This window comes from Adiantum capillus-veneris, chromosome 13 (genome assembly GCF_014529385.1).
Source record: "Adiantum capillus-veneris isolate H3 chromosome 13, ASM1452938v2, whole genome shotgun sequence".
NCBI classification, from domain to species: domain Eukaryota; kingdom Viridiplantae; phylum Streptophyta; class Polypodiopsida; order Polypodiales; family Pteridaceae; genus Adiantum; species Adiantum capillus-veneris.
The window spans coordinates 122,612,117-122,634,876 of record NC_140943.1 but is presented as its reverse complement, the minus strand read 5'-3'; the positions used below and the strand labels follow the sequence as shown (position 1 = coordinate 122,634,876).

The 22,760-nt window shown below is 41.4% G+C and overlaps 1 protein-coding gene across 2 annotated transcripts; it reads right to left on the bottom strand.

Moving 5' to 3' along the window:
- Positions 1 to 17,469: 17,469 nt before the first annotated feature.
- On the bottom strand, positions 17,470 to 21,666 carry LOC147444792 (uncharacterized). 2 transcript variants are annotated; one of them, XM_086527328.1, is made up of 6 exons: positions 21,496 to 21,666; positions 20,092 to 21,021; positions 19,748 to 19,822; positions 19,426 to 19,644; positions 19,146 to 19,341; positions 17,470 to 18,976 (listed from the first exon to the last, which is right to left on the bottom strand). In XM_086527328.1, the coding sequence occupies exons 2-6, from the start codon at positions 21,001 to 21,003 to the stop codon at positions 17,679 to 17,681; spliced, it is 2,700 nt and encodes an 899-aa protein (XP_086383454.1). In that variant the 5' UTR covers positions 21,004 to 21,021; positions 21,496 to 21,666; the 3' UTR covers positions 17,470 to 17,678. The 2 variants fall into 2 exon arrangements, with proteins under 2 accessions (XP_086383454.1, XP_086383455.1); XM_086527329.1 differs by having other exon boundaries at positions 21,405 to 21,596.
- Positions 21,667 to 22,760: the final 1,094 nt, after the last annotated feature.

Below are 22,760 nucleotides of genomic sequence, written 5' to 3'. Positions count from 1 at the left end.
TACCGTCAATCTAGTAGCAACACACTTAGTTGCAATTGCAACCATGTGTCGAAGCATGAATGACGGGAAGCAACATAAAACATAGTCATCTTGCGTTTTTGCAATGACACACCTAGCCACAATTGCAACCATGTGCCAGTGCATCCACGCACGGTGACTTCTTTCAAACAGCTGCTCCTGTCATTCTAGCAGCAACACACCTAGTCGCAATTGCAACCATGTGCCGAAGCATGAATGACTGGGAGCAACATAAAACATAATCACCCTACACTTTTGCAATGACACACCTAGCCGCAATTGCAACCATGTGCCAGTGCATTCACGCATGGTTACTTCTTTCAAACAAATGCTCCTGTCATTCTAGCAGCAACACACCTAGTCGCAATTGCAACCATGTGCCAAAGCATGAATGATTGGGAGCAATATAAAACATAATCATCATACGCTTTTGCAATGACACACCTAGCCGCAATTGCAACCATGTGCCAGTGCATCCACGTACGATGATTTGATAAAATAAATTTTAAACCTTTAAGTTTTAACGCAAAAAACTCAAAAAAACATCAATAAAATAAGGAAGGGTTTAAAAAATTACTGCTACACTGCTTTGAGAATGTGGAAAGCTGCCAAAAAGTTTGGTGAAGACTTTTCAATGTACCTCTTTTGTGAAAAGACAAGCACCGGCGTCACCTTTATATAGCCACAACGGGCCTGGCGGGCAAATAGCTTTACCCGACGTGACCGCCGGGAAAATTCACTAGCCCGGCGGGCTACGAGCCGGTCTCCAGGTCTCCCTGGAGGTAAAAAAATATGAATGTCAATTAACAAAATATTTGTTATTTTGCATTTCTATTGTTATTAACCTGAAATTATAGTGTGATCACGTCATTTTGAAATCCATGCTTTCAATTTTAACACTTAGCTCTCCCTACAAGCATCAAAACATGTTGATAACTATGAAGGACTAACCTCTAGCCATCTAAACCTCACAAACATGAAGTTTAGAGTGGTATAGTTGCCAAAAATTGAAAAAAAGCCAAAAACAGAACCCGTTTTTTCACACAATTTAGATTCAAAAATGTTGTGCAAGAGTAAGGTTAATGGTGAGATAGATACTAAAAAAAAATGCAAAGTTTTTTCAGCTCATAAGGAAACTTTGTGGATATATAGCACCTAGAATTCATTTTCATACTCTTCAAATAATTCAAGCAAAATGGTCACTTAACAGGACACAAAAGTGTCCAAGGACATAAAAGTGTCTTGTTACCATTCTAGTGTTAATGACCATAAGAGAATATCAGCAATGGGACCACACACGCACCTAACAGCTCGGTAAAAGCAAGGAAGTTACGATGCCACAATCCTAGATTCGTGAAAGTTTTTAGGGTATTTACCTATTTTTTGAGTCTTTCCACGTACTTTCCTACGTAACGTAGCCCTCTTGCTCATTGGACGCGCTCTATTTTTCTCTCTCCTTCATATGGCCCTCCAAATGACCTCCAAAATTTCCTAATGAGGCACTTTTTGATTGTAGTACTTGAAAGCTTCCATATTGTAATCCTTATTTGTGGTACTCAGGTGACCAACAATAAGTTTGGCAGCACTACAAGAAGACATTGAATCAAAAAGCTACTAATAGAAAACAATGGGCCATCAAGCATAGATTATGCTTCATACTTACAGTTTACTTCTCCCATGGATACTTGACAATGAATTCATAAATATAAGATCTTTCTCCAAAAGATTGAAGATAATAAGACTCCAATGTCCTCTACAAAATAAAAAACAATTAGTTAAGAATACCACAAAATGTTAAAAATAACATGTAAGGAGTTAAGATTTACCCTTCAACATAGGGGTATAATATGTAATTGCAGGTCATCATGTTAAAATCTTCAAAAAAACCTGAAAGGGTTCCTTGCTTGTTAAAAAGGCACTGTGTCACTAGAGGGTCAAGTATGGAAATTTGCATAGCTAGAGCCTCTAGAAGATCCCTCATAAGACACCTGGAAAAGAAAACACAAGCCCCAATGAGCCCCTTGTGCCTAGGCGCCTTGCACATGCACTAATAATTAGCAAAGGAGCAACACATACCTGAGACAGATAAAGAGCACAGTGTCACCAAGCTCAATGTTGGGATTTACAAGCATACTTGTGTCTTGAGGTAATATGTCCAAATACGCCTCAGTATCTCCAAACAAGGAGACATCCACCACCATTTGGCCTGTGACTTTTTGATAAAGATGAGAGTTGGATGCTCTTAAAATTTCAGCTTGCTCTTTAAGGATAGCATCCTCTGATATCATGTCTTTCTCCCTCTCAACCTCCTTTCTTGCTTTGATATCCTGGGACTTTCTTGTCTCGTACTCATGTGTAACATCCTCAATGACAACCCCAGAATCTTTCTGTTGCCTGGAAGGAGGGATGTTTAAAATTTGGAAGGCTTTAAGATCCTCACTAGGAATGATCTCAAGAGCCTTATCAAACTTATACCTTAGTCTTGACACAAGCACAAAATCTTTGCTCATAAGTGTGACCCTGTGAGAAAATGCAGCTGCAATGTAGCTATCATTCATAAAGTCTACGTGAAAATCCTCAGTAGCTTCCTAAAGGCACATCACAGCTTGAGATTGCCACCTTACTGAGACAAAAGTTTTGATATTCATCATGCTTACAAGTCCATCTAATATCTCTTTGACAACTCTCATGAAAGAGATCTTTGGAATCAGTAGACAAGTAGAATTTTGTGCTTTTCTTATTTCTCTTAGGGATTTCACCTGATAATTCAATCTTTTTCTAGCATTGGGCCTCTGACGAGGTAGTGGAGGGGGTGGTTTCTATGGATCTTTCTCAACATCATCTATTTCTGGATCAGTTCGGGCTTGGTAGACCTTCCTTGCAGTCTACTTAGTCCTCGCCATTTGGGTCACAAAACACCGCACCACGCGATAGATGTGTCACCCACAACCTGCAAGATGTACCTATCGCGCCATGGGTGAAGAGAATGATATTGGGGAGAGACACTAACACGACACGATAGAAGGGTGACCCACGCTCTGGAGTATGTCCTTATCGCGTCGTATGTGAGCACCGAAACTTCCAAAGAAAGCAAACAAAAAGACTTGTACGACGCGATAGAGGGCACACCCACACCCTAGAACATGACCGGTTGCTTGGCTTATTGAAAAGTTCCAAAGCTCGCATACGACGCGATAAGGGGCTCACCCAGACTTTGCAACATGCCCGTATCGCATCGTATGGGATGTTTAGACTTTTTCAATAAATCAAGACATAAGACCTGCACGAAGCGATAGTAGGTCCACCCACATGTCCAAACACATCCGGGTCGCGTCGTTTGAGAAGAAGCTTGGCTTAGTGGACAAGCGCACAACGCGATAGCTTGGCAATCCAATGTCTAGGAGTAGCTCGTATCGTGTCGTATTGGCGAGGATGGGTAGTGCGTGTCGGTGGAAGATAGAATGTAGAAAGTACGGATGGGTCGAAGTGCGGGTAGTTGATGACACGACGCGAATGTGGAGTATGGGAGAAAGCAAAGAATGAGCACGTGATAGGGCTTTATATACATCCGACCGTCCGTACGACGACCGTTGTACGCAGGCCACATGGCACGTCTGCATGGATGACATGTGTCAATAACGGTCATATTTCGGACCCTATATAAAGCTTGGTCTCGAATGTTATTAATGTTGCACTTTTACTTGTCCCATACGACGCGATTTATTGCTAGTATTTGTCTACTAGTCCTCTCGTTCTGCACAACGCGCCTGTTCGCATTTGCACATCGATGGTCCGTACTCTATCCCGTTGTTCGGGGTTCTTGTTGGTCGCTTTGGTGTGCCTTCATCCCGCACGATGCGCAGGTACGCAGTTGCTCAGCCGGGGTCCAACGTCTATCGCGTTGTTTGGGATTCAAGTTGGTCGCACCGGTACTCATTTGCAAACGTTGGGGTCAGTCTCTATCGCGTGGTTCGGCTTTCTCATTGGCACCGACACGATGCGATCCGAGCAAGTTGCCAATCTTGGAACCCACCCTATCGCTTCGTGCTAGTGAGGTTCTGAGACCCAATGTTGGGTGCTCTGTTCTCAGTTTAGCCCTCCCCCTCATCGCTCTATATTGCTTTGGGCGTATTTCCCGACCTTGTACCTAGTAGCTTCACCTGACAACTTTTTCTCTACCATGAACGAAGGCCGGGAGGAGATTTTGGAGGAGAGTCCAAGTGAGAAACTATTGGTGGCTGTGATGGATGGTGGTGACATGGAGGTGTACACCAAAGCATATGAAATATTCAACCCTGTGTTTGATCTTGCAGCTTTGTTAGACCATTTGAAGGACTTCTTGGCAGAAGAATTTAAAGAGTCTGAAGAGGCAGTTGAAGGCAAGTGTTTGGTTTTAGATGACAAGACTTATTGTCATCTAACCGAATTTACTACAAACTCAATTGAGAAAAGCAAAGTAACAAGGAGGTTTGGAAGATTTTCTAAGAAGACTTCCTTTGTTTGTCCACCTACCATTTCTTGTCAATTACATATAAAGCCTTGTAACCTTGTTCCAAAAGAAGTTGCCTTTCTTTTCTTTTTGTTCCTTAAAGTTGACATGCAAGGCAAAGCTGATGAAGTGAAAAATACAGATGAGGCAACAAATAAAAATGTTTCCACAGATTTGCAGCTTGAGAAAAGTGAAATTCTAGAAGAGGAGGAATTTGATGTTGCAGCTAAGGAGCAGGAGAGTGCAAATTTTGATGTGGCTCAATTTAGAGCTAGTACTATCATTGATGAGCCAACAGATGAGGTAGAGGTATCTGAAGCTTCCCTTACTATTCCAAACCTTCCCTACTTCTATATCAATGGGAAAGAGTATATCCCTCTCCATCATATCCAGTGTTTGCTTAATATGAGGGAGGACTACTGTATTGCAACCATTTCTAAAGCTTCTGAGGTGGCCAAAGAAGAGGAAAAACCTTCCCTCAAAGATGAGGATTTTGAGAAGAGGCTTGTTGAGCTTGGCATCCAATCTTTTGGCAGAGACTTTAAGCTAAAAAAAATTGGAAAGGAAGTTGACATAAGAGAGATGATCGGAGCATGCAATCTCCTTCAAGAAAAAGTCATTGCCGAAGATGAGTTGCAAAAGGTGATCTCCCTTCTGAAATCTTTCTTTTTTTTCAAGTTTGTTTTAATTACTCATTGTCTTGTTTTTCAGATTAAACTCCTTGACAAAGACAATTTTCTTGGGAGAACTAAAGGCTCGAGAGGGAAAGCAATAGAGGGCTCTTCAAGATGGGATGCCTCCTCTCTCATGCACTACATGCCTACATTGGATAGTGACACCTTCTGTGCTTTCCACATGCAGTATTCTGAAGATCCTGAGTTGCAAATGTTTACACTGAAGATATTGTCACAGTTTTTAGGGTACACTCCCCTTTAAATCAATGCAAACAAGATCATGCTACTTGAGAGAGCAGCAGCACTTCGAATGTTTGGATATGCTGCAGGATTCAATGCCTCAAGAGCAGGATACTTTCTTTGCTACTCTAGCTATGCAACAGCAGCTGAGGAGACAAATGTCAACCTTCTTGGGGGCTATGAAAGAAGAAAGTTTTTGAGATATAGGGGTGGCATGCCTAGAGATTAAAAAAATTTCAAAAACTGATGTAAATTTGATAATTTTTTGCACCAAAATATCTTTTTTGAATTTGGATCTCTTTAGAAAGATTCAATGCAAAGTTTCAAAGTGAAGCATTAATCTCCATCTGTGGTTGAGCAGCATGGTTGTTTGATCTCATCCGTTGTAATTGCCTCCTATAGAACCAATTGAATAATTCCTTTAGTGCATTGCTCCTTCTTTGTCCCCCTCCCTTTCTCGTACATTTGAAAAAAGAAGTCCTTGCTTGATAGTGAGATTTTTCCATTCCCTGAGTATTCCATGTTGCAAGGGGTCCTTGTTTTGCAAAATATGGTCCATGCAGGTACAGAATATGCTAAAAATAAAAAAAAAGTTAGTTGAACTCAATAGGGTGCAAAGTAAAATACTATCCAGACTTTAGAAAGTAATTGAATACTCACCAAGTAATATGTGATGTCTTTTGCTCCCCAAGCATCTGTAATAGCAGTTATTAAAAGATTTATTGTCTTTTTAAAGTCATCTGCATAAGTAGCAGAGCTAACTTGTTGTCTCAAAACTTTCAAAAAATTGTCGAGCTTCTTCCACACTTCCATGCGTTTGTTGGCTACATCTGTTCTACTTTTGACATTGGTTGTTATAACACAAAGATCCTTCCAGCAGTTCCACATAGCATCAACTTGTTTGTTGTCATGGTTACTCAAAAATCTTCTGGCTTTTGCTCCACCCATTGAAACATCTTGCAAAACATCATCGGTTCCTTTTGAAAGAGTGGGATCTTTTTTTAGATGCACTTGACCACCATCAAAACCCATTTGAGAGAGCAAAGCCTCGCATTTTTCTATGCACTCGTCTGCAAGTTTAGTTGGCTTAATAGAATATGCATAGTCAAGATGGAGTCGAACAAATTTGTCCAAGATTCTAATCTCTGCATGCATTGTGCATATATGTACATTTTTTAAATCTATTGTTAGAATTGGATCCCAAATCATAGAAGACGATGGGTAGAATACTATTCCTCGATGGTGCTTTTCCAACCTCGTGTTCTGCAAGCCATCCTTTTGTTCCATTGCTTTCCATGAAATATAGACATGGATACTTGGTATTGGCACCTCCACATACACCAAACATGCACTTTAATGCTTTTAGGTCGGCACTCAAGTGCCATTCTACCAAAAAGTCACCCATGCCATCTACACAAAGTTTTTCACCTGCATTTTGGTCCTATATAACAAAAGGGATATCGGTCTGCAAAAACAGCCATTTCAATGTATCATGATTTTCTACTGGTATTTGAGCTGCTCCGATCCACCAAAGTTCCATTTTTGATTGAGTTTTGTGGTATGGGGAATCAAGCTTACCCTGGCTATAGTCCAATGCTATATTCATAAGGGATATGGATACGTACTCTTTCCATTTTTTGACATTTTTGAATTTGAGCTTCATCCAATTTCAGAACAAATATAAGTTTTCCTTCACAATCTACTTCTTGCATATTATAGTATCTCACCATAGCAGATTGAACATTTTTTATACTCATCCAAATGTTATTAAAAACATTATACTCAAAAGAAGAATTTTTTTTCTGTTTTTCATATGGCATCGTTCCTTCTATATGATAGTACTCTCCAAAATGTTCGGGTATTTCTTTGTTTAATAGAGTCTTAACTTTCCCAACATTGTGAGGCATAGGCAACCCAAAAGCTTTAATCTTGTAATACTTTAAAACTTGAAACCAGGTTTTAGAGATGGCCCTGTAACCCCTTCTACTCACCCCCACCATGTCACAAACTTCTTGCATTTGAGAAGGTTGGACCAGTAAACCCATATCTTTCAGTAAACTTTGAAATACCAATTTCTTCTGAGTTTGATTTTGAGGAAGTTTCAAAAGTTTAAGAATATCACTTTTGTTCATTACCTCATTCAAAAATCTCATCCTTTCTTGAACATTGGACATATCAAATCCTTAAAGACTAGTCACATGTTCTCTAGTAATCTTTAATCTTTTTTTTCTTTGTCCAGAACCTTCTGTTAAGTTTACTACATCTCTCATTCGCTTTATTCGTGCTCTTAATCCTATTGGAGTTTCTTTTAAAGTCCGAAGCTAGTGATTTTCTTGTTTTAGAGATGCTATTTGGTTTTCAAGTTCTAAAATTCTTGTTGCATTTGAAGACAAAACAGTTTTGAAATATTAAATGTAATGTGTATGATCAATGTGTAAATGAGATAACCTAGAACTATATCCTAGTAGGCCATCAACCCCATCACCAACAAATCTCATCAAATCATGAGGTGTGTGAAAAGATGGATACCTTCCAGTGCTAGGATCCGGTGGATACAAGCTCCCATCTGTCCATATATCAATGTGTTTCTTTCCCTCATTGCGAAGTTGTTGTGCTTCATTTGTAGTTGTAACTGGTCTTTGATAGACACTCCGCGTAGTAGCATATTCCTGGCTTTACTTGATGTTCAAGTGAAACTTGCGGTTATCACTAATGGAAGATGTATTAGTCATTGTAAGTAATGAAGGAGCAGAAAGTATAATGGAAATAACGTAGCAGCAGAACAAAGTGCATCAGAGAAGAAGAGATAAAGCTCGCGAAAGGTGAGAGAAAAAAGAGAGATTCAAAAGTGGAAACAACTATTTGCCGCCAAGTGAAGTAAATGAAAACAAATTTCGAGGTGAGCCACAAAGGAATGTGAAGAAAACGATATCTTTTCGAATATTTAGAGATATGTACCTAGATACACTTTAGATTGCGTAGATATGCTTTAAATGACCAAAACGGACAAATTTGGAGCCATTTTGACCACAAACAGCTCTGCTAATTAGTAATTTAACCAATTCCGTACACAGCCCTTTTTGAGTCATTTTTGGCCCTAATGGGAAGTAGATACACCAATTATAAGCATGACAATCAAAGAAGGACCACTTGTACTGGAACTGGAAGGATACAAACAGATAAACATTAAACCTTTGAAGCGCATATCCACAGATAACCCACGATTATGGGTTAACTATTGGGAGGACAACAATGTGACTAATTTGTTGTGGACATCTCATGCTAAACCTGGGCATTTGACACCTTTGAAGATCATGTGTTTTTTCCAAGTCAAGGAGAAAGCTGATGCTAGTTCACCGACACATCTCTTTAGGGATTGTTATAGCAACAATTTTGATATGATGACCCCAAAGGAGATTGAACATACCAAGTACCAGGGCTATTCGATCAAGGAAATGATTATGGGAATGGGATCTGGAGTAGACCGACGAACGGGGCATACAAATAGATCATTTGGCAGCATGGCAAACCAAATGGGCAGTACAGCCCATGAGACTCACTTACAAGATGAAGATGGGGTGAGAGGAACATGAACCACCTTACATGGAACGAAATCGAGTGACACTAGGGCCACAAAAGGGCTACATGAGTCACAATTACCACGCTACTGGTTTGATCAATAGAGATTCATCACACATGCATGCTATGAAAACTGCAAAGAAGAGAGTGAGAGAGAGATACAATCGACACCAGTCAAGGGCCGAACTTTTTGGAGTCGACCCCCCCATCCGAAGGACTTTGTATTAATTAAATTTTTGGTAAGAGAATGATTTTACATTAATACAATTCTAATTGCACTTCTAACTGCACAGATTCAAGAGATTATTAACTCAATCTGGCAGTGTTTGCGATTAGGCTTTTCCACACCGAAACACTCGTAGAACTCGTTCCCAAAACCTTAAACACCATATGGATGATAAGATCTGTGGGGAACAAGCAAGATACAGGTTGGAAAGAAGTAATTAAGCATAGGGATTAGTAACCTGCATGTGTAATTTAAGCATAATCATGAATAGTACGTAAATCATGCATAGATGGAGAAGAAGGAGATGATGCAGAGCTTCCATGGGAGCTTGAGAGTGTGTAAAACTGAGCTCAGATCAGCCCCAAATCAGCCTACATCAATTTGCATGCATGCAGAGACTTGGGGAGCAATTTTGGGCAAAGTGGGTCTTGTGTGCCAGTCTTTTGGGGGAGAGGGGTGGTCCACACTTGCCAGAAATGAGTGGAGGATGGAAGAAGGTGCCCCCTACTGGTTCAGACTTGTCTGGGCACTTTACACTTTGTCCTCTTCACTTGCCTTGGGCCCCACTCCACCCCCATTGGCCCACAAAACCCATTCTGCCCATGTTCCCTGTACCAGATACGGTCGGCGGACAGCCATTTAGCTTATCTTCAGAGGCTTTTGGGAATATTTTGGATAATATTAAATAAATACTTTAAGTTGCTTGAGGAGGTTCTCTCTAGGATGCACTCTCTTGACACACACTGATTGCAGGATATGCCCAACCAGGGGTGGGCTAGGAATCTATGGGCTGCTTTCAATGGATGCAAAGCAAGGGCGTCTCTCCAAATGCAATCACCTATGGGTTGATGTAGGGTAGCCTACTTACTTTGGGAGATTCTATCCAGACATTTCATTTTCATGTTTTCATTATTGAGATTTATGTAGAAGGTAGCCACATGGTGTAAACATGGCATTTTGGTGATTATGTAACTATTTTATGTGATTGATGAACGGTCTACTACATAGTACTATGATGCATATCACACTACTTCTTGGAATCTAGTTCTCTTTTGGACCTTCTTGAGTGGATTTGGTAGCTGGCTTTGATGGCATGTGTGATCTTTTGTAATCTTTGCATTATGATATTCAATTCAAAAAGGTTACAAATTGTGTTTTTTTTAAAGTTGCTATTAGAAAGTGTGTATGTGCATACATTCCAACAAGCAAAGATGCATGCAACACATTAATTTGTTTGGTAATTGAGAGATTCAAAATCTAACGTAGCCAATTTCCCTACAATAACAATATTTTGGAACATCGCTAGTGTAAAGAGATCTTTGAAAAGCTCGCAAAAATAGTTTTGATTGCAAAAGCTCGAAACCAAAAGCTCGCAAATATAAAATCCCCCTTGGATACCTATGTACACAAGTTCAAACACTTTGCCTCTTTGGCCTTTTGAGTGATTAGTCCAATTTTTCTCCGGGATATTCATTGAAATTTGACAAAAATTTGTAAAAATCTAAAATTCAAGTTAAAAAATTGAAAATTTAAGCATAAAATTCCACAAGGTTTCTGAGTGTGATTCTCGAGCCTATTTGACAGTACCAATGTATTTCTAGAAACCTTGCAAGAACACCTACAGGCGGGTATGGTTAAATTCACAATCTAGGCCAAATGTCAATAACTACAATAGCTAGAACTGGAGATATTTTTCAATCCAATCACTTTCTATTGATTGACCACTACTCAGTGACTCTATATACACCTTGTATAAGTGTTTGAATGCTTTTTGGTGTTTTTCTGGACCAATTAGCCAAGCCAAGCTTGAGGTTTTGTTTTTGGTTTATTGTAGGGGCTTTTACTTGTCCAAATGAGTCAAGGAAGGTATATTTAGGATCCTTGCACTGTCAAGAATCAAATGAACCCAACCTAATCCCAATCCGGCATAGATGGCAACTATCACGATAGCTGGCTTTGGTGTGATTTTGGAATTCTGGCACTTCTAGTAGCTTCCCAATCACCTATACAGTCTTTTGCACCTATGGATCATTTTCAATTTTTAGGTTTGACCTATCAAAAGCCAAGTTAACTCTTTGATCTTTGTCACTTCGGCAATTTTTTGACTTGTGGAAAGTGGATTTGAAAAGTGCTGAGCTTTGGGATCTTGTGGGTATGTCTTGAGATGAAAAAGTGCCAGATGGAAAACAATTGTGGTAGCTTCCACTAGTGCCTGCTTCTTGCCCAATCAATATATGTAGGTTCCTTGCCTCTAGGGCTTCCCAATGACACCCTGCTCACTTAAAATCACCACTTTTTGAACTTTGTTTGGTTCAAGTACCCTCTGATGGACTCTGGAATGGTCTTGAGTTGATTTCAAACTCTTTTACTTGTCCAAATTTGATGGGGTAGATGGATTTGGGCTCTTGGTCCTACTCAAAATCTTTTGGCACCACTCTAGTCTTGATCTGAGCTTAGTGGCAAGGATTGCAATCATTGCCACCTATGGATTTTTGCAACACTAATACTTTCTATGGTAGACTGGAGTCTTTTGCCCCTATGCTAGTCCTGAATGGATGAGATTTGGTAAGTTTAGTGACCCCAAACCTCGAACCTTGGTCACTTTGGTGGACAATTTTGGGCTGTAGCTACCATTGGTGAGATTTTTGAACCTCGATGATTTTTGTAGCTTCCCTACCTCCTGTACTACTCAAAGACACCCCCCACCACTTAAAATCCTAACTTAAAATAGTTTTAGATCAACTAGTTCTCAAAGTTAACCGTTAAATACAAAATCTGCTCTTTTGGACAGGTGATGACTCAAACCAAAATTTCCAGATCTACTCTTTGAAGGTATAAGCAAGTGTACAAAGAAGGATTCTTCAATTCGCACTTTTAATTTTCAATTGATGCACATTTCTTGCATGTTCAGTCACTCAAACCATCAAAAATCACAATATGGCATTCAAAAGAAACTTTGGTTGATTTTTGCAACATCAAAACTAAGTCCTAACTTAAATACTACTCCTATCACTAACCTAAAACAATAAAATAACAATAAAACAAACAAAACAAAGTGAAGTGAGGTGGTAGAGGACGATAAAAGATAGCAAAATCTCTAACTCTAATCACACCGTTCCGCAACCAACTACTAAACACAACTACGACAAAACTCAAAGCATGGACTCAATGCACAATGTATTAAAACCAACAACTAAGGTCATCTTAACCTATATGGCAACAAAAATAGAACTCACGGCTCCTTGGTCTACCTAAGAAAACAACAAGCCTCAGTGACTCTCATATCTAAAAGTAACTGTAATGAATTGTAACACTCGGGCACTGGCTAAAGAAGAACCTCACCATCACCTCCTCCACTAGTGTAAGTCCTACGTCCCCAACAACGGCGCCAATGTTGGTGGACCGCCACGATTGGATGATGTAGCCTAGTGAGAACTCAAACCAATATAAATATGTCAATCCAAGGATGTAGCTGACATCAATAGTGCATGGAAACGTTGAATGCAATGTCCTAATGACAATGCACTAAGGAGAGAGGTGTCACCCTCAAGCAAGGAAGCAACTAAATGGAAATGCCTAAGTCTCCTATGCGGTCTATCTCTCACTCTAATGGTCATAATGGTGTCAAATGAACTCCAAATGACATGAAACTTGAGATTAGGGATCTTCAAGCTATAGGAAATAGGTTCTTAACATCCAAACCTGCAAAAGTCATCGTCAGGTAGGTGAGGAACCACAATTGTTGCCACTACTTACCTTCACCAAAAATGACAAATGAGGGTCGTTTGACTCCTCCTAAGACCTACTTACCTATTTCCGTGCTTAGTTTCACTTAAGACAACATTAACAACTCAAAACAAGAAAATAAACACACAAGGCAACCTAGAGCTAAAACCGCTCATTGTGTCGCGCACACACACACACACACACAGTTAAACATAGCACATTGAGCATGTAAACAATGCTAAGAGTATGAGGAAGCAACACAAGAGATTTCATTAGCAATTCTTACTCGTACAAAGAGTAGTGATTGCGCAGTCAAAGTGTGCTCTTCACTGCATACGCTCAATAGTTATCAGATCATTCCCAATAATTACAAAACTTTGCCTTCAATACCGAAAGGTTAAAAATTGGGTAATTGGCTTAGAAAAGGATAATTATTACAAAAAGATGGTGGACTTAAGCTATCCACCTTCTCATTAAGGATAAGGTGATTTTGGAAGGTCATACTTTATTCTGGGTTTATGAAGTACATTGCCATATTTAGGCAAAAAATAAGTGAGTGAGTCGAATTTTTCATGAGCTCATTCTTTGGTTCAACAGGGACGTAGCCATCCCAGTGTCAATGATGACACATCCATACACAATGAGTAGTCTTGATGATGAAATACATGTAGATAGAACTAAGGAGGCCAGTATAGTAGCTAGGTTTGTGTAAATTTTGTCAATCTTTGGGCATCTCATGTACAATCTAGTAGTGTCGAGGCCCACCAACCTAATAGCTGCATTGGGAGAATTTGTAGTAGCAATTGTCTGTCGTACAATGAATGACACTAGCATGATGCATAGTCAGGCTATGCAAAACATACAAAGTTGTTTGTGAGATCTACATGGAAGCTCTACAATGGATACACACACTCACCTTTCACTAGAGCCAATATGGTTGCATATAAACTGATTGAGCAAGCTAGTGGGCATAGGTTGAGAGAGTCTCTCACCTATATTCTTTTATATACTAGTAGATGAGCTAGTAGGACCCACTTATTGGCACATTCACTTATCTCCCAACAACCTCCCACTTTAAATGGGAGGTTGTTGGGAGAAAGGCTATATGTGCCTTTGTCTGAGGCCAGACATCCAATGTCCAGCCGTCCACTAACCACACTCCTTATTAGTTATACATATATATACTAATGAGGAGCTCCTCACCTTAGATTCCTACTCCACCCACACAAGATTGTGTCCTACTTTTGCCCTTCCTAGCACACACACGCATACATGTATCTTCACACAAGGGAACATAAACACAAAACGGAGATTAGCTAAGCTTTGCCATCCCTTTTTTCATAAGTTTTTTTGCTTTCCTCATAATGTCCTCTTGCTAAGCCCATGAGAATCAATAAAGAGGATTATTTAGAAGGTGAACTACCTGGTAGGAGTTCTATGGTATGATCATCTTGCTCTCTTGTGAGAGGTATCTCCCTAAGTATGTCATCTGTAAACACATCTTAAAACTCATTTAGGAAACTAGACAATTCTACCTGCTCTTTAGTTTCACTTCCTACCTCTTTAAGAGCACAAACCCCGGGGGGTTCACTATATTTAAGACCACTATATCACGTGCGTTCAGGCTCTTTTTCTAAAATCCCTATTCTGTGAATTTTCTAGGAAATACAATGAACCCTTTTCTTTTAAATTCTGTAAATTTTTTTTGAGATTTGTAAAAAAATATCCTTATGTAAATTTATTTATGTAAGTTTGAAGTGATTTAATTACCCTTCTGTTGAACTCACGTGATAGGTTACATACTATATAGGGTGAACCCCCCGGGGCACAAGCATTTTCTTTAAAGTCTTTGATAAAAACCGCCAAGGTAGTTTTTGGTCTTGTGAGTTGACATACTCACTCATTTACTCGATTAGGCTAGCACAAAATTGTTGCTTTTGTTCTATAAAGGCTATCTTTTTGCAGACAGTGGCTTTGAGATGTAACTCCCAAAACTTATCTACATATTTTTGAATAGACTCATAAGGTTCTATCTTCAAAATTTGTCATTTCATAAGGATTTCCTCTTTGGAATCACTTGTCATAATAACTAATATCTAATTCTCCTAAATGATTTTTTCATGTTAAACTGATCATTTAATATGGGGAAGTACCAGTGGAGAAAAAGCTGGAATATTAGTATGGCTGGCAGACCGGTCTCAGTAGGGATCCAAAGGAGGTAAAATAGGGATCCAAAGGGAGACAGGCTGCAAAAGAGCAATGTGCATGAATGGTGCTCAGAATACCTAAGGTTCAGCCCATTAAGACTTCCAAAAAGCTAGGGTTCGAAATTTCAAATGAAAAGTCCCATGGTCAAAGCTTAGCAATATTGGATGCTTGTGGGAAGATCAAAAAGTCTTTCCACATCGCTAGGAAGGAGGGGGCAAGCCCTAAAGGTAGGGGAAGAGAGGGAAGACCACACAGACTCTCCCAAGGTCCCTTTACACAAAGGGCATAATGGACACAACCAAAGAAGTATTTCTCCTCACATAATCACTCTTATTAGCATAGCTTAGCTTAGTAATTAGCATGGTAGAGGAGATGAGCATGCATTGGATCTTGGCTCATGATAGAGTTATTAATCTTAGAATATTGGCTTCCCTTTTGCTAAGGTTTCTGCTAATGGAGAGTTGTCCAACCCCTTTCCCCTTACTAGATCCATCAGCCAAGGTTTCTATTCTTTCAGATGCTTTGGGATGGTTAGTCAACTAAGTTCAAGTCTAAAGTGCCGCACTAGCAAAGTATTCCCACCTCCCTCTCCCCCAGGGTATTTGTGGTGAACCACTAATTGATCCCCTCCCTCTCCTCCAGGGTATTTGTGATGAACCACTACTTGATCCCCTCCTTGATTTACTTTGTCACTTGTTACCATCCAAGAAAGTACCAGTTGAACCAGGTTGATGGCATCATCAGAAGATTCCTTTGGGGGAGTACCCAGGATAGAGTAAAAGACCCTAAAGTTTCCCTCAATACATGCACACTTCCCAAGGATTAGGGGGGTCTGGGCTTGCTAGACCTCTCTCAAATTGCTAGCAAACTTGAAAGTAAATGGATTGTCAGGGCTTCTAGCTCAAATGACTAATGGGCCCTCTTATTGAATAAGCGTTACACCTCTTTTCAACTCAAATAGTGTAGATCGTGGAAGGGTTTTTCATTTAGGGATATTCTATTGAGTAGGGCTAGTTTTTTTTACAAGGGTTCCCTAGAATGTGGACTTCATGGGATTCGAAGCTTTTAAGTTAACTATCCGAACCCTCCCCCCCTCTTTATTCTCTGCCATTATGCACGAATCCATGTGGATTGGTTGGGGGGCTCCCTCTATTGCCAGCTTTGACATCATACTTGCTCACAAAGCATTTAATGCAGGCATCAAATCATGGTAGCAGGTCTACTCTCAAGGCAGCTAGCTCTCAGCCAGGAAAATCTCACTTCAGTTTGGAGTCTTTGAAAGGGTTGTTGTGTATGTCTCCATAAGAATTTCTCTTGAATGCTCTACTCTGGATCTCTACCCCTCATCAAGAGCCCCCACCAAGTCTCTAGATGACTAGGCTTGGGAGCTCTTTAGAGAATTTCCAAGATCAAAGGATATGCGGCACTGGTTATCAAGCTGAATTGTTAGTGGAGCATTCAATGGAATAAAAAGCAATGGAGGTACAGGTTCAAGTGTGTTTGGGCCTTCCCCGAGCCTATGAAAGTCTATGTTCTTCTCTAGCTCACAATGCATAGAGCCTATTGGAATGCTCTCAAATCAGAGAGATGTGGAGCTGGTTGCTCATTCAACAAGGAGGACTCGGCCCATCTCTTCATTACTTGTCCCGCTAATAAGAAGCTTTTGGTTCTCTTCCATTCAGGTTTTGCCCAGCTGCACCTTGAAAGCTTCTCTTGGAGGGAGATCCTGCTTAGTGAGTGCATTGCAAGCTGGAGTTGGCTGCTATGGGCCATATGGAAAGCAAGATGTAGTTGGGTAATGGTCAAGTGTCTAGTCTCTCCTAAGGCCCATTTGCCCTACCACATGAGGCAATTTTTAAGTACACTCTTCACCTCCATTGTAAACAAGGCTCCGGTTCTAGCAGAACTTCAAGCTATATATATGCCAAAACACTAGATGGCAAAGGTGGTTCCCTATGTTGTCCTCTTTGTATTCTCCCGAGAGAGTAGCATCTCTAAAAGACTAGGATAGTTTGTTTAGGAGCTAATTGCTTTGTTATATGTTGGGGGCCTAGCTTCTCCCCATCTTATGAAGCTATTGTTCCCAATTTTCTTTAATTTAAATTACTGTTTCTATAAAAAAAGAAATATGTTAGTGGAATCAAAAATTAAAGCTGGGAACGCTCACAAATAAATTTAAAAGGTGAGAAATTAAACTAAAATTTTTGAAGGACTGATTTAGTGTAAAAATCTTAAAACTTTACCGGAGACGTTTTCAAAGCTTTTGAATTTTCGAGCATTGACATATTTTACCTCGAGGTCTTTCTTCGTACAAGAAAAGAACTTTATCTTGATTGTTGGACTAGAGACGATGCATCATGCAATGCTATGCTGAGATGATGGAAGCAGCTTTTCACAGACGAGCCAGTACTTTAATTAAGAGTACAATCTAAAGTGGCAAAATGGAAATAATATGCATCCAATATAATATGGATGACTTATTATGACATTAAGTAAGGGCTGCAACCAAGTTCACGTTCTAGAGAGAGATCTGCCTGATTGCAGAGATGAAGAAAGTGATGGCAATTTGAGTGGTAGCATCGGTGGATGTGGCAGTGGGGAAGGCCAACCCTTTGTTCTCTTCCGCAGAGGCAGATAGACGGAGCCTCCAGTTAGTGAAGGGTGTCATGCGCATGAAGGTTTTCAGGAACTCGGCAGAGGGCAGGTTGGTGACGGTGGTCTCACCCGTGTCAAGGCGGTAGGCGAAGTGGTAGTCCAGTGATGTCGCCGCCTCGTAATGAATGATCGCACTGTCATTGCGGTCATGGAAGCTCCGTGATCCCTGCAGAAGCATGTAGATAGAGCCGGTGTCTGTGATGGGCATGTGGACTGCATGTGCGCCCGGCCCCAGCTCCTGCACAAACTTCATCTCAAGGTGATGGATGCGCACACGCGACAATGATAACGGGAAGGTTATGGGGTCCTCTACCGGAATCTCAAATTCATAATCATCTCCTTCCAAGAGCAAGCTCACAGGAATGCTCTTCACTACATATGTGCGCACAATATCAAAGGCGGGACCCAACCTCATCAAGCCCTGAACTGCAAACTGTTCGTGCTGCACGAGCATGCGCCACACGCTGTCCACGTTCACTGGCCATGCATACACAGGTGTGGGCTCAGAGAGGTACTGGTACATCAGGGCAGCATTCTGGATGTACACCACCTTGATGAGAGCAACCAGCAAGCGCGTGGTCCGCATGTCCATCTGTGTCACCAGCTCTGCATAGTTTTTAAGGTCTGGCAGCTGGATGGCTGACAACCGGTCAGCCTGGTTTCTGGCAATCCGCTGTAGCATCTCTTGCATTTTGATGTCATACTGTAGCTGCGAAATATAGGCTGCTAGAGTAGTCATCTCCCGACCCAGAACTGCTACATTCTTGCATTTGGTTTTCCATGCAGCTACTTCCGACACTTCTGTTGGCATTTGCTCCGCCACGGCCTCCACCTCATTCACAAAGATGAGCCAGTCTGACTCCATTGGCATCTCAGGCATTTCTGGCAGCTCTACAGCCTGACCTAAATCTTGCAGGGAAGAGAACAATTCATTGATGAGTTCCACGACCTCCATTACGACTTGCAAGCCCTCCAAGATGTCGAGTACTCTTTGAAGGCCTTGGGCCACCGCTCCTGCTAACGTTACAGCCCTCCTGGCTGCACTCACGGCCAAGGGAGCAGCAGCCCCACCCGTGAGGAGGGTAAGACCAACCGCTGCTATAGCACCAATTACAGCGAAGAGGCCCCTGGCAACTTGTTCATTTTGGAATTTCCGAAGGCCTACAGCAGTACTCTTGTGATCAGCACAACATTCAGTAAACAACGCGGCAATTTACAGATGGGGTGTGTGTGTTTGTGTGTGGAAGTGAAAGTGCAGACCATTATCGGTTGAGCATGTGGCAGACTCTTGACTTTTGATGTAACTAGCCATCTTGTAAGATGTACCTACCTGCTTCCATGTCTGCTTGTGCCTGCTCCATGTCTGCTCTTTGAGTGTCCATCTGTGAGCCCAGATGTTTCATCTTTTGAAGCGTGTTGTCCAGCTCAATTTGCCTTTGAGTGATGAGCTCGGAGTAGAAAACGTCCATGTCCTGCTCCTTCTCAGCGAAGGCCCGATTTTGCTCCAAAAGAAATCCACCGAGGACCTGGTGCAAAGGTTTGACATTATGTTCGATCCTATTACTGGCCCTTACATGCCAACATGATCTTTCATTGAACATGATATGTACCTTATTTTGCTGAATGAAGAGCCGGAACTGCCTGAGTGCCTGGTCATAGCTTTCGGCTACCTGAGCCATTCGATTGATGAGATTGCTGTATGCGTCGTACTGCAACTGTGGCACTACCAGGCGATGTGTCGACCTTCCCACTTTCTTTATTACATACTGCGCACGAAACGATAGCTCGACGTAGTCCTCCACATCCTGGCCTTGCTTGGCTTCAATCACCTGTAATTCCCAAGAATCTGAAATATCGGTATCACCACCATCGATACAGCAGCAGTACTAGCATCTCTATGTGATTAGAATGAGTAAGTGATCTTGATTAAACCTGAAGCAAGAGATTGTTGAGCCATTCTACATGCTTGCGCACAACTTCAATTGTGGCTTCTGAAGGCTGACCGACCTGTGTTGCATGCAGTAGCAATTAGATGGATGATGCAGAGTGCGACAAGGTGAGAAAGGGTCCAGAATGAATAAAGGGGAGAGATTACTCTACACACAGTTTGTAGAAAATTAACAGAGAGACGGTGGTGTTAATGCCACAGTGAACTGAGGGGTTTTTGGAGAACCAACATCAGCGGGAACAGAGGGAAAACTTCAATTGTGTGTGTGTGTGTGTGTGTGTGTGTGTGTGTGTGTGTGAGAGAGAGAGAGAGAGAGAGAGAGAGAGACCTCCACAAGTTCCCCGATGAGCATGCTGGTCTGCATAGCAGGCAAAATGTTAGGATCTGTGAGAAGTTCGACTGCCTTCTCTCTGAGAACAGAGAACGCAGGTACAATGCTATCTGCGTCCCTGGTTAGCGTTGAACCAGAATTAACACTTAGACTTGCAAACAATTGAAGGTCCAGGTTGTCCGGCATATTGAGTATGAAAATGGTGCCTGATGGCTGCGATGAGACCTCATTCAGAAGGCCATCATTGTCTGGTGTCATGAAATAGTTTAAAGAGCCCCGAATCGCCCATACTGGATTTGCAGTTTGGCCGGTGACAAGGAGCTGATCCGAACCAAAATCAAGATGTAAAAATCGAAGTAATGGCGAGCTGTTCGACTCCTGGAATGCCACATCGGGGTAAAAGCTGACCCGTACAACCTCCGCATACACGCAGAAGCAAGGCTCGGGACCATCTTGCAGAGTTTTCGGGTCCAGGCAGTGCATACTACCAGTAGTCGCGTTGAAATGCCACCTCATGTGCCCGAGCTGTAGCAGCAGGCTCTTGGTAACATGAAAAGTCTGACCCACTGTAACCTGTTGCGCCACGCCATAGTTGATGTGCCACACACGGCACATAAATGTAACGGACACGGACCCGGGCAGTCTGATTACCAGGTCCCCGGAAATTGAATTATAAGGTGGTACGTCACACTCCACCACATCAGCGAACACATACAAGCGCTCCACCTTCTCCGCGCCTTCCAGATGCCCCAAATCCAGCTCCGACATCTTGATGTGCATTCGGTGGATGACCATCACTTCTGAGAACTCCAGCTGATCCAACCTCATCCTGTCACTCACCTGGTTCAAATCTCTATACACCTCCCTCCAGGCCTCAGGGTCAGGCGCAGCTCCTGCACTACGTTCCATACTAGATAAAAATCTATCCTGTATCCAGCAAAACAATTAAAACGTCTGAGATCTTGCCTGCCAATCAGTGTTCGGGAAATATGTGTCTTTAAGGCTAGCAATTTGTGCCGGATAGAATTCAAAATTTCCGTTTGAATTAGCATTCTAAAATTGGTTAATTTCCTAATCATTTAAATCTATAGATCCACTGCTTTTGATTTGAGTCCACTGCAACCCCGGCCATTTTTTATGAAGTATGGACAATAATCCTGCTCAAATGAGAAGGGAAGGGAATTCGAAAGAGAGAAAATTCCAGCAGAGTAGCTGAGTGACCTTGAAGGGTTTGTTTATAAGAAAAAGATCTTTAATGATACTTATCCGACAGGACAACATATTAATACAAGAATTAGAAAGGCCAATACCTGCAGTACCACCACCGTTATCACTCCAACACTTAAAACCAAGTTTAAAGAACCTGTGGACTCTATATTATTGAGGGTGAGGGCAACAAACTAGATGGGAGGAGTTGAGCCCCAGATATCTTCGAGTCCTTAAGATTAAGCAAATCTTTGTAGTTGAACCAAGATCTCCACGCACTGCAGCAAAGTTTGGTATCCTTCGGGATGAATTTAGCTTTGGAGGTAGAAATGGGAACGATCCCTGTCGACGATAGCCCGTTCGGTAGCTCCGTTCGGCCAAAAAGCACACCACTACCAATCGGAACCTAGCGAGGCTTGTGCACTCCGTTCGGTGAGCCACTGTCTCTGATTGCAAATGAAAATTTGCCACCTGTCTTCTGGTAGAGGTCTGATGCATTTGGCAGGTTTTGATAGCCACCCAAAGGTCCAGTACCATTACTTTTCTCTTCTTTTGGTAAGCTGACAATTGCAGCTTTTGATAATTGCTGACGATTGCACAAGCATATAAATAGTCCCCAAGGGCCCAGTACCATTACTCTTCTCTTGTTTCTAGAGGACGTGTTCGATCAGCTTTGAAATGTGATAAGGCCATGGTCACGCGAGGCTTAGTGAGAACTAAGCCTCAACGGAATCTGACAGTCGCAGAGAATTTGACCGGCAGTAGCAAGTAGAGAGAGAAGCGGAAGGTGCCGACAGGAGAGAGAGAGAGAGAGAGAGAGAGAGAGAGAGAGAGAGGGAGGGAGGGAGCTGACCAAGAGCGTACCGACATAGTTTTGTAACTGTGCCTCAGTTACAAAACTATGCCGGTGGAAAGGATTCGTTGTCATGTCAGACTTACGGCAAACTAAGCCTCGCGTGACCATGGCCTAAATATCAATGTCTAAAATCAAACCCTTGTACTTTGGACACATGTACCTTCAGACACCTGATGTAACTTTTTGGACACCTGTACTTTCAGGACACCTCATGTAACTTTTTGCCCCTCTAATATAATTTCAATGTTTTTATGGAAAAACAAGGTGAAAATTCACTATGGCCTACATAAAACTATTAAGAACAAGGGAAAATTACCAAAATACCCCTCTAATTTGACGAAATTCCCAAAATACCCTTCAAATTTCAAAAATTCCCAAAATACCCTTGTATTCATTTTGGTTGGATTATTCAAGATTTTCTAATCTTCATTCGTTTTTGACAATTGAGATCCGTTTTTGAGTGCTTAGCATGTAATTTGTCACCAGTTACCATCGCAAAACAGGCAATTATGTTTCAAAATAATGAAGCAATTCATCTCCAAAGCCTACGTAAGCAACTCAAATTGTAGTTTTAGCATCTTGTACGGTAGACAATCACTCTTCT